Raw genomic sequence first — 12,776 nt, forward strand, 5'->3', positions numbered from 1 at the left:
GTCACAGCAACCTGTCATAGCAACCTGTCATAGCAACCTGTCACCTGCTCTTTCTCAGGGGGAGAAGAGGTAACGTTAATAAAGGTCATAGCAACCTGTCATAGCAACCTGTCATGGCAACCTGTCATAGCAACCTGTCACCTGCTCTTTGTCAGGGGAGATGAGGTAATGTTAAATGTCATAGCAACCTGTCATAGCAACCTGTCACCTGCTCTTTCTCAGGGGGAGAAGAGGTAATGTTAAAGGTCATAGCAACCTGTCATAGCAACCTGTCACAGCAACCTGTCACCTGCTCTTTCTCAGGGGGAGAAGAGGTAATGTTAAAGGTCATAGCAACCTGTCATAGCAACCTGTCACAGCAACCTGTCATAGCAACCTGTCACCTGCTCTTCGTCAGGGGAGAAGAGGTAACGTTAAAGGTCATAGCAACCTGTCATAGCAACCTGTCACCTGCTCTTCGTCAGGGGGAGAAGAGGAGCCAGGTAACGTTACCGTATTTATATATCTAATTTGTATGTGTCTGTTTTCTGTTCTGTTTCATTAAACTGTTGGGGAGAAGATGGATAAATAAGAATTTGTTGTTAAAAAAAGAGGGATATTGTTCAACTGTCTTGACTCACGTCCTCTTTTACTGTTGTCTGAGGATAGAAGGATAACTGAATGATATATTTTACTCTTCTCTCTCTCTCATCTCTCCCCTTTCTCTCTCCTCTCGCTCCCTCTCTCCTCTTTCTCCTCTCTCCTATCTCTCTCTTCTTTCTCTCTCCTCTCTCTCCGTCTCTCTTCTCTCTCCACTTTCTCCTCTCTCCTATCTCTCTCCTCTCTCGTCTTTCTCCCTCTCTCTCTCCTCTTTCTCCTTTCTCTCTCTCACTCCCTCCTTTCTCTCCTCTCTTCTCTCTCTCCTCTCTTTCCTCTAACTCTCTCTCCTTTTCTCTCTTTCACACACAACTCATTCACATGAACCGATTATCTTGGATTCTCTGATGCTCTGATTCTTTGATTCTCTGATTCTCTGATCCTTTGATTCTCTGATTCTCTGATCCTCTGATTCTCTGATTCTCTGATTCGTTGATCCTCTGATTCTTTGATCCTCTGATTCTCTGATTCTCTGATTCTCTGATCCTCTGATTCTTTGATCCTCTGATTCTCTGATTCGTTGATCCTCTGATTCTTTGATTCTCTGATTCTCTGATTCTCTGATCCTCTGATTCTCTGATCCTCTGATTCTCTGATCCTCTGATTCTCAGATCCTCTGATTCTCTGATCCTCTGATTCTCTGATCCTCTGATTCTCTGATCCTCTGATTCTCTGATCCTCTGATTCTCTGATTCGTTGATCCTCTGATTCTTTGATTCTCTGATTCTCTGATCCTCTGATTCTCTGATCCTCTGATTCTCTGATTCTCTGATCCTCTGATTCTCTGATCCTCTGATTCTCTGATCCTCTTATTCTTTGATCCTCGGATTCTCTGATTCTCTGATCCGCTGATTCTCTGATCCTCTGATTCTCTGATCCTCTGATTCTCTGATCCTCTGATCCTCTGATTCTCTGATCCTCTGATTCTCTGATTCTCTGATTCTCTGATTCTCTGATCCTCTGATTCTCTGATCCTCTGATTCTCAGATCCTCTGATTCTCTGATCCTCTGATTCTTTGATCCTCGGATTCTCTGATCCTCTGATTCTCTGATTCTCTGATCCTCTGATCCTCTGATTCTCTGATTCTCTGATCCTCTGATTCTCTGATCCTCTGATTCTTTGATCCTCTGATTCTTTGATCCTCTGATTCTTTGATCCTCTCATTTTAGCGCCGCTTTCCACTCAGCCTGTTAGTTCTGTTGAGATGACCTTAAAGCTTTGCTTTCCTCTCAATGCTGAGAGACAGACGGAGAGGGAGAGGGAGAGGGAGAGGGAGAGGGAGACAGAGAGACAGAGAGGGAGAGACAGAGAGGGAGAGACAGAGAGGGAGAGACAGAGAGAGAGACAGAGAGAGAGACAGAGAGAGAGGCTCAGTGAGCACAGCCTTGCCATTGAGAAGAGTAGACAGGAAAGCCTGTTCCCTGTAGAGCAGTGTCATTCAAAATGTTAACAATTTAATTATATGGGACTACATACAAAAACATGTTTATAAATTATTTGAAAGATACAATTGTAATGAGTAAATGTATTTATTGGTTTCTTTTCATTTTGATTAGAGAAGAAAATGTAATAAAATCAAAGTTTATTTGTCATGTGCCCCAATACAACAAGTTTCACCCGTATTTCACCTTACAGTGAAATGATTACTTACAAGCCTTAACCAACAGTGCAATTTTTAAGTAAAAACATGTAATGAACTGAAGGTTATTTGTTGATGAAAAAATCTAAATGCACCAATTTTTAAGGTTGTGTCATTAGATTTGGGGAAAAATGGTGTCCCCAGAAATTCTGGTTAAAAAAGAAAAATGGTGTCCCTGCTGAAAAAGTTTGAATACCACTGCCTTAGAGGAAAGGATTTTCAACAACTGCACCACAGCAGAACCCAAGACAGAGCTGCATTTCCCGACAAAAATATAAAACAATTGGAGAGTGTCATTTCACCAAATTTGAAACCCTTATTCAAGGTTTCAAAGAGGGGTGGTATACAGAGGATAGCCCTATTTGGTTAAAGACCAAGTCCTTTTTATTGCAAGAACAACTCAAATAAACAAAGAGAAACAACAGTCCATCATTACTTTAAGACATGAAGGTCAGTCAGTGCTGAACATTTCAAGAACTTTGAAAGTTTCTTCAGGTGGAGTCACAAAAAACCATCAAGCGCTATGATGAAACTGGCTCTCATGAGGACCGCCACAGGACAGGAAGACCCAGAGTTACCTCTGCTGCAGAGGATACGTTCATTAGAGTTACCAGCCTCAGAAATTGCAGCCCCCAAAAAATGCTTCACAGAGTTCAAGCAACAGATACATCTCAACATCAATTGTTCAGAGGAGTCTGTGTGAATCAGGCCTTCATGGTCTAATTGCTGCAAAGAAACCACTACTAAAGGACACCAATAACAAGAAGAGACTTGCTTAGAGTAGTTCTCTTTGACCTCATTTACATTAGTATTCAGAGCCTTTACTCAGTACTTTGTTGAAGCACCTTTGGCAGCGATTACAACCTTGAGTCTTCTTGGGTATGACGTAACAAGCTTGGCACACCTGTATTTGGGGAGTTTCTCCCATTTGTCTCTGCATAGCCCAGATTGGTCAGTTTGGCCGGGCAGCCAGCACTAGGAAGAGTCTTGGTGGTTCCAAAGTTCTCCCATTTCAGAATGATGGAGGCCACTGTGTTCTTGGGGACCTTCAATGCTGCAGATTTTTGTTGATACCCTTCCCCAGATCTGTTCCTCTCGGAGCTCTACGGACAATTCCTTCAACCTTATGGCTTGGTTTTTGCTCTGATATGCATTATCAACTGAGGGACCTTATATAGACAGGTGTGTGCCTTTCCAAATAATTTCCAATCAATTGAATTTACCACAGGTGGACTCCCAATCAAGTTGTGGAAACATCTCAAGGATGATCAATGGAAACAGGATGCACCTGAGCTCAATTTCAAGTCTCATAGCAAAGGGTCTGAATACTTATGTACATAAGGTATTTCAATTTTTTATTTTTAATACTAATCTGCAAAAATGTCTAAAAAACTGTTTTTGCTTTGTCATTATGTGGTATTGGGGTAGATTGATGAGGGGAAAAAATAATAATAATAATAATTTAATCAATTTTAGAATAAGGCTGTAACGTAACAAATGTGGAAAAAGTCAACGGGTCTGAATTTTTCCCCGAACGCACTGTACATTTTACAGACAGTGTATTTTACATGAGTTATCTTTTGTTTGTTTTTATTCCCAGCCTTCAGCTACCCTTAACCCCTCCTGTCTATCTCTGAACACCATCCAGGTTTGATTGCTATTTGCCATATATTAGTTCTGAATCTTTCTATTCACTATAGGTTCTACAGATTGTAATTAATTAATTAATGATTAAACATTTTTGCAATAAGTATTATTATATTATTGATCGATTGGCTATGACCTTTTCAAATCACCCAGCAGGGCTCCAGGTTAATTTATTAATTCTTCAGCCATTCCTAAACCTGCGACCAAAAACAAGCTACATATGGACAATACCAAAACAAATGATCTAATGATTCTGTCTCTTCATAGCAAAATCTGAAGAGTTGGGATGGTTGTAACCCCTCATATATAACATAACATGGTTGCAAGAATTTTCTATAATAATTTAAATTGAAACATTTTAAGTTTTGTATCCGGCATCGTTTTGTGTATCAGTTCATTAACGGTAGATGTAAAATTGCGCGACTAAGATCTCCTCTACAAAAACGTCAGAATTAATGACAGATTTCTTGAGTTATATTAGATTATTTCTGACTATTTTGAGGAAGTGTAGAGTCGTGGCCAAAAGTTTTGAGAATGACACAAATATTAATTTTCACAAAGTTTGCTACTTCAGTGTCTTTAGATATTTTTGTCAGATGTTACTATGGAATACTGAAGTATAATTACAAGCATTTCATAAGTGTCAAAGGCTTTTATTTACAATTACATGAAGTTGATGCAAAGAGCCAATATTTGCAGTGTTGGCCCTTCTTTTTCAAGACCTCTGCAATCCGCCCTGGCATGCTGTCAATTAACTTCTGGGCCACATCCTGACTGATGGCATTCGATTCTTGCATAATCAATGCTTGGAGTTTGTCAGAATTTGTGGGTTTTTGTTTGTCCACCCGCCTCTTGAGGTTGACCACAAGTTCTCAATGGGATTAAGGTCTGGGGAGTTTCCTGGCCATGGACCGAAAATATTGATGTTTTGTTCCCCGAGCCACTTAGTTATCACTTTTGCCTAATGGCAAGGTTCTCCATTATGCTGGAAAAGGCATTGTTCGTCACCAAACTGTTCCTGGATGGTTGGGAGAAGTTGCTCTCTGAGGATGTGTTGGTACCATTCTTTATTCATGGCTGTGTTCTTAGGCAAAATTGTGAGTGAACCCACTCCCTTGGCTGAGAAGCAACCCCACACATTAATGGTCTCAGGATGCTTTACTGTTAGCATGACACAGGACTGATGGTAGCGCTCACCTTGTCTTCTCCGGACAAGCTTTTTTTCCGGATGCCCCAAACAATCGGAAAGGGGATTCATCAGAGAAAATGACTTGACCCCAGTCCTCAGCAGTCCAATCCCTGATGTTTTTCCTGGAGAGGTGGCTTCTTTGCTGTCCTTCTTGATACCAGGCCATCCTCCAAAAGTCTTCGCCTCACTGTGTGTGTAGATGCACTCACACCTGCCTGCTGCCATTCCTGAGCAAGCTCTGTACTGGCGGTGCCCCGATCCCGCAGCTGAATCAACTTTAGGAGACGGTCCTGGTGCTTGCTGGACTTTCTTGGGCGCCCTGAAGCCTTCTTCACAACAATTGAACCACTCTCCTTGAAGTTCTTGATGATCCGATAAATGGTTGATTTAGGTGCAGTCTTACCGGCAGCAATATCCTTGCCTGTGAAGCCCTTTTTGTGCAAAGCAATGATGACGGCACGTGTTTCCTTGCAGGTAACCATGTTTGACAGAGGAAGAACAATGATTCCAAGCACCACCCTCCTTTTGAAGCTTCCAGTCTGTTATTCGAACTCAATCAGCATGACAGAGTGATCTCCAACCTTGTCCTCGCCAACACTCACACCTGTGTTAAAGAGAGAATCACTGACATGATGTCAGCTGGTCCTTTTGTGGCAGGGCTGAAATGCAGTGGAAATGTTTTTGGGGGATTCAGTTCATTTGCATGGCAAAGAGGGACTTTGCAATTATTTGTAATTAATTTGATCACTCTTCATAACATTCTGGAGTATATGCAAATTGCCATCATACAAACTGAGGCAGCAGACTTTGTGAAAATTTATATTTGTGTCATTCTCAAAACGTTTGGCCACGACTGTATACTGGCTACGGCGTCTCCAGATGGACAAACAGTACTATTGCCACTTTTTTTTCGTTTTTCAAGTGAAGGTCTTTAAAGGGTATATGTAAGCACACTAGTTCGGCAAGTGAAAGCTACACCGGCTTTAGACAAAGTATGCCAATATCTTCTGCATTAGCTGTAACTGCCAGAATGAATGGGTTCATTAATTACCCTCCTCAACAACCTTTTTTCTCCCCAAATTCGTGGTATCCAATTGGTAGTTACAGTCTTGTCTCATCGCTGCAACTCCCGTACGGACTCGGGAGAGGCGAAGGTCGAGAGCCATGCGTCCTCTGAAACACGACCCTGCCAAGCCATACTGCTTCTTGACACACTGCTCACTTAACCCGGAAGCCAGCCGCACCAATGTGTTGGAGGAAACACTGTACAACTGGCGACCGTGTCAGCGGCGTGCATGCGCCAAGACCGCCACAGGAGTCGCTAAAGCACAATGGGACAAGGATATCCCGGCCGGCCAAACCCTCCCCAAACCCGGACGACGTTAGGCCAATTGTGCGCCGCCTCATGGGTCTCCCGTTCGCGGCCGGCTACGACACACAGCCCGGGATTGAACCCGGATCTGTAGTGACGCCTCAAGCAATGCGAAGCAGACCTCTGCACCACTCGGGAGGCCAACCTACACTTTAAAAGAAAGAGCTATTGAAGATTGTAAGTTTAAACAAAGTTTTCTTTTTTATTAAAAGCTGTGGATTTTTGTCTATCTTCCCCTGATATAGAATATATAGAATATTAGATATATATTGAAGATTGAAAGTTAAAACATTTAAAAATAAGAAAATAAAAACATGGATAATTGTCCATCCTCCCGATTCAGAAGATATTATTTCCATGGTCATGGCACACTTTGTGTAAGAGGTTATTGATATGCATTTATGGATGAGAACGTGAACTTGCCATTTTGGGATTACCTGCTTTGCGATCTGTTGCCTACGTCAACAGCCTTAATTAAATGCTAGCGTATTAATAGCCCAGTCTATGAATTAACATCTAACTTAAACATCTCTATCTTCACTTCTCCCTCCTTAAGCAAATCATGCATCTCCGCTGGCATCTCTCTCTCTCTCCATCTTCTCTGTACCCTAATAGCTCTTGAACTAGTAACAGGTTGACATTTATTGTCCTTGAGGCAGAACTGAACGCTTCCCCCTTGGATAGGCCTGCTGCAAAGTCAAAATTGGCTATATATTCATGAAAACTGGTTTAAGGTTAGCAGTGTGGTTAAAGGTTTAAAATAAATCAGATTTGATGACTTTGGGGCTGTGCCAGCTAGTGACGACTCTGCAGAGCTGCCTCCCGAACAAGATTCACGATGAAAAGCGCTAACCTGCGAACCAGTAGCCTAGCCCAATGCGTGTCCCAGAAGTAGCAATATAGTTCTCCCTTTGCCCAATGTTTATGTTTACAATGACCATGTATTACGTCAGAATGCCCAATGTTTATGTTTACAAGGAAATGTCTGAATTAAGTTAGAATGTTTTCCTATCGGTCTAATTTGCATAAACATTGTGATTGGTATGATACTGTAGCTGCGAGGGTTATCGAATGCTATCGAGTTCATTTAATGTTCATATTTGAAGATTGTCGATAGACCAGTCTCTTTGGCAAATGACAGGCGTGTAATATCAGAGATGACAACCATGGCTAGAGAACAACAAGTACCAAGTTCAAGCACTGCTGGTCTGCAGCTTTATATCTGCTGTCTGGGCACTTTCTCCTGTTGGTTTGTCTTAGCTTGATGTAGGATGCACACACACACACACACACACACAGAGTCACACGCAGTGCTCACACACACACAGTCACACACACACACACACAGTCACACACACACATTTCCTGATATACACTGTCTGGAACCGTCTCTTTCCTTCTCTCCTCTTCCTTTCCTTGTCTCCTCTTCCTTTCCTTGTCTCCTCTTCCTTTCCTTGTCTCCTCTTCCTTTCCTTGTCTCCTCTTCCTTTCCTTGTCTCCTCTTCCTTTCCTTGTCTCCTCTTCCTTTCCTTGTCTCCTCTTCCTTTCCTTGTCTCCTCTTCCTTTCCTTGTCTCCTCTTCCTTTCCTTGTCTCCTCTTCCTTTCCTTGTCTCCTCTTCCTTTCCTTGTCTCCTCTTCCTTTCCTTGTCTCCTCTTCCTTTCCTTGTCTCCTCTTCCTTTCCTTGTCTCCTCTTCCTTTCCTTGTCTCCTCTTCCTTTCCTTCTCTCCTCTTCCTTTCCTTGTCTCCTCTTCCTTTCCTTGTCTCCTCTTCCTTTCCTTGTCTCCTCTTCCTTTCCTTGTCTCCTCTTCCTTTCCTTGTCTCCTCTTCCTTTCCTTGTCTCCACTTCCTTTCCTTGTCTCCTCTTCCTTTCCTTGTCTTCTCTTCCTTTCCTTGTCTACTCTTCCTTTCCTTGTCTCCTCTTCCTTTCCTTGTCTCCTCTTCCTTCTCTCCTCTTCCTTTCCTGGTCTCCTCTTCCTTTCCTTGTCTTCTCTTCCTTTCCTTGTCTCCTCTTCCTTTCCTTCTCTCCTCTTCCTTTCCTTGTCTCCTCTTCCTTTCCTTGTCTCCTCTTCCTTTCCTTGTCTACTCTTCCTTTCCTTCTCTCCTCTTCCTTGTCTCCTCTTCCTTTCCTTCTCTCCTCTTCCTTTGTTGTCTCCTCTTCCTTTCCTTGTCTCCTCTTCCTTGTCTCCTCTTCCTTTTCTTTATTCCCACCGATCTGCATGACTGTCAGCAAAACAAATCAATCCTGTTGTTTCACTTATATAAGTGCTGATGAGGAAAGGGATCATTTTAAGAGTATTTGGATGTAGCCTTGGCAATTGACTATTGACCCTGTGGGTGCCTCTCAATACTCTAAAGAGTCATCCTCTTGTCAGTGCAAATGAAAGAAAGGAGACAAGGGACTGGGAAAGGAGGAAAGGAAGCTACTTTGGGACAGTGAGATCCAGCCACCATTGTTGCAATTTTCGCCATTAGTGTCCTGTGTGAATGACTATCCCTCTGGGCACAGACGTCAATTCAACGTCTATTCCAAGTCGGTGCAACGTAATTTCATTCGAATGACATGGAAACAACATTAATTCAACCAGTGTGTGTTACCTGGGTTGTTTCCCAAACCAGCTCATTTATCCGTCTCTCGCTGAAAGAGCAGAACTAAGAGGTTAGAATAAACACGAGATTACTTTACGGTGTACTTAGTACGGTCAACAATACTGTACGTTCAACAATACTGTACGTTCAACAATACTGTACGTTCAACAATACTGTACGTTCAACAATACTGTACGTTCAACAATACTGTGCGTTCAACAATACTGTACGGGCAACAATACTGTACGGGCAACAATACTGTACGTTCAACAATACTGTACGTTCAACAATACTGTACGTTCAACAATACTGTACGTTCAACAATACTGTGCGTTCAACAATACTGTACGGGCAACAATACTGTACGGTCCACAATACTGTACGGTCAACAATACTGTACGTTCAACAATACTGTACGTTCAACAATACTGTACGGTCCACAATACTGTACGGTCCACAATACTGTACGGTCAACAATACTGTACGTTCAACAATACTGTACGGTCAACAATACTGTACGGGCAACAATACTGTACGGGCAACAATACTGTACGGGCAACAATACTGTACGTTCAACAATACTGTACGTTCAACAATACTGTACGGTCAACAATACTGTACGGGCAACAATACTGTACGGGCAACAATACTGTACGGGCAACAATACGTTCAACAATACTGTGCGTTCAACAATACTGTACGGTCCACAATACTGTACGGTCAACAATACTGTACGTTCAACAATACTGTACGTTCAACAATACTGTACGTTCAACAATACTGTACGTTCAACAATACTGTACGTTCAACAATACTGTACGTTCAACAATACTGTACGGTCAACAATACTGTACGTTCAACAATACTGTACGGGCAACAATACTGTACGGGCAACAATACTGTACGGTCCACAATACTGTACGGGCAACAATACTGTACGTTCAACAATACTGTACGGTCAACAATACTGTACGGTCAACAATACTGTACGCTAAGGAACACTCCAAGAAAACACACACCTTCTACAATGTCAGGAGTTTTGAATCATGGACCGACTGATGACAAAGCCATATATTTAGAAAACTGTTTCAAACTGTCTAAATCTTATTTATCTGACTGATTGGTTCCATAAATGTTGTTCACGGATTGTAATTGGATTCATGCTACATAAATGTCAGGTCACGGACAATCCACCATAAAACCTCTGTACTCCTAATGATATTGAACGGACCTATAAAATGCCGACCAAAAAAAAAAAACATCCACAGCTTGATAATGTGAAAGTTGTAGGCTATAAGCATAAAGTATTCACATCTACGGAAATATAAATCGTGGACTGTTGCTCCTGCATCGTGGTCGTGTAATGGAACAGATAGCCTACCTACCGTTCATTATATTAGCCTATCTCATCCTATCATCACAGCCTATTAAATAAATAGCCCGGTCACACACGATTCTACTTACTGTCAAATATAACCAACTGATTTACTGGTATATAGATGTTCAATAAAAAGGTGCGTGTACGGTCATTGAACTGTCAAGTCATTGATTTGGTTTATTATCGATTGATAGGGCCTATTCTCTATGCTACTATTAATCATATTACCATCAACGCATGTCAATGTACACTTACCACCGGCGGTAACGGACACCGTGAGCCAGCCCAGAACGAGCAGTGGCAGTGCCACCGCAGAGAAGCCTTGTTTCCCCATCCTTCAAACGATTTTTTACATCCTGCCTGGCCAACCGAATATCCCATTTATTCGCGTTAACGGGACCCACACCTCGGTCGGTGGCGGAGAGTTGCTTAACATTCACCGCACTAGGCTCCTTTCCTCCACCACTCGGCGTTTCCTGTTCTCGTAAGAAATCGGCGTTGGCGGTGTAGGCTAAACTTGGTCGTTGGTTGCTACAGAAACGCAACACCAGCGCTTTCAGCACCTGGGACAGAGCCGACGCCGGGAGGCACGATCTCACTTGTCAAATGAACACACAGACCAAAATACTGTCTTATTTGAAACGATTACCTCAGTAATGGGACACTTCCATAGTCATAAAATTCGTTACCACTGTTTGCTAACCGGTTTACCGAAGGTTAGGCTATAAACAGACTCGTTTAGGTTATTTTTCCCTTGTGCCGTGCTTCGTTACAGAGGCGCGCTCCCTGAGAGCTCGAGTGCTGCAGAATGAAACGTACTGGCACTGACGGCTAAAATCCTCCTCTCTCTCTCTCTCTCTCTCTCTCTCTCTCTCTCTCTCTCTCTCTCTCTCTCTCTCTCTCTCTCTCTCTCTCTCTCTCTCTCTCTCTCTCTCTCTCTCCCTCTCTCCCTCTCTCCCTCTCCCTCTCTGTGTCTCTCTCTCTCTCTCTCTCTCTCTCTCTCTCTCTCTCTCTCTCTCTCTCTCTCTCTCTCTCTCTCTCTCTCTCTCTCTCTCTCTCTCTCTCTCTCTCTCTCTCTCTCTCTCCCTCTCTCCCTCTCTGTGTCTCTGTCTCTCTCTCTCTCTGTGTCTCTGTCTGTCTCTGTCTCTCTCTCTCACTCTCTCTCTCTCTCACTCTCTCTCTCTGTCTCTCTCTCTCTCTCTCTCTCTCTGTGTCTCTGTCTCTGTTTATCTCTCTCTCTCTCTCTCTGTCTCTGTCTCTGTCTCTGTCTCTGTCTCTGTCTCTGTCTCTGTCTCTCTCTCTGTCTCTGTCTCTGTCTCTGTCTCTGTCTCTGTCTCTGTCTCTGTCTCTGTCTCTCTCTCTCTCTCTGTCTCTCTCTCTCTCTGTCTCTGTCTCTCTCTCTCTCTATGGAGAGGGAAGTCGCAGGAGGGAACCACATTCACCACATTGCCTCTCTGCGACGTCGAGAGCTTCCCGCCCTTCCTAACGCCGTGCGCGGTTGTGGCAGCACCCGAGATTAGTGAGCACAATGTCACTAAATGCGACACTTTCTAACCATTGTCCAGAGATGATTAATCAGATCAAACCTGCTGTTTTCTTTTTGTCTGCTTTATATATTGTACTGTAAACGTAATATAAATATAATCCTAAATATGGATTAGAATTGTATGGAGGCATATGGTTTAGTGTGTCTTCCACTCCCATTACCTTTTGCCTTTGTGCTACATCCTACTCAATACAAAATGAATGGCTTAAAAAAAGAACCCACGACTAGTTGTTGTCGTTGTTGTTGTCGTGTTGTTGTTGTCGTTGTTGTTGTCGTGTTGTTGTTGTCGTGTTGTTGTTGTCGTTGTTGTTGTCGTGTTGTTGTTGTCGTTGTTGTTGTCGTGTTGTTGTTGTCGTTGTTGTTGTTGTCGTTGTCTCTAGTGCTACATGGTTGGAATAGAATACGTCTGTGATAAATGCATTTCCCCCATTGGGATCAATGAAGTCCAATTCAATTTGATATTGATTGAATGTCTTGTAGAAGTTAAATGTCCTAGCTTTAATGTGAGAACTTTAAAAATACCCTCAAAAATAGTCATGAACACGGGGAGAGATGGGGGACTACAAGGTTATATCTGCAACAACAACAAACAAAAAATAGATGATTCTGAGATAATTGGCTTTAATAAAGTCCTGAACCCTCAGAGGTTTGAATGGTGTCAGCAACATGAATCCGGGTAGTTAGAGTACCACATACAGTAGGTAGAGAACATTGAACAGAACAAGGCTAATATCAATAAGTACATTTTTGACAAAAAAACCCGGTAAGAACCGTATAGTCC

At 42.6% G+C, this 12,776-nt stretch overlaps 1 protein-coding gene across 1 annotated transcript in view; it reads right to left on the reverse strand.

Annotated features, from left to right (window-relative positions):
- Positions 1-11,283, reverse strand: part of LOC139555304 (fibronectin type III domain-containing protein 5b-like) — a 29,308-nt gene extending 18,025 nt beyond the window's left edge. The window contains exon 1 of the mRNA XM_071368998.1: positions 10,705-11,283. Within this exon, the coding sequence (XP_071225099.1) occupies positions 10,705-10,783 (79 nt within the window). The 5' untranslated portion in view covers positions 10,784-11,283. The remainder of the gene's footprint in view (positions 1-10,704) is intronic.
- Positions 11,284-12,776: the final 1,493 nt, after the last annotated feature.

This window comes from Salvelinus alpinus, chromosome 26 (assembly GCF_045679555.1).
Source record: "Salvelinus alpinus chromosome 26, SLU_Salpinus.1, whole genome shotgun sequence".
In the NCBI taxonomy this organism is placed as follows: Eukaryota; Metazoa; Chordata; class Actinopteri; order Salmoniformes; family Salmonidae; genus Salvelinus; species Salvelinus alpinus.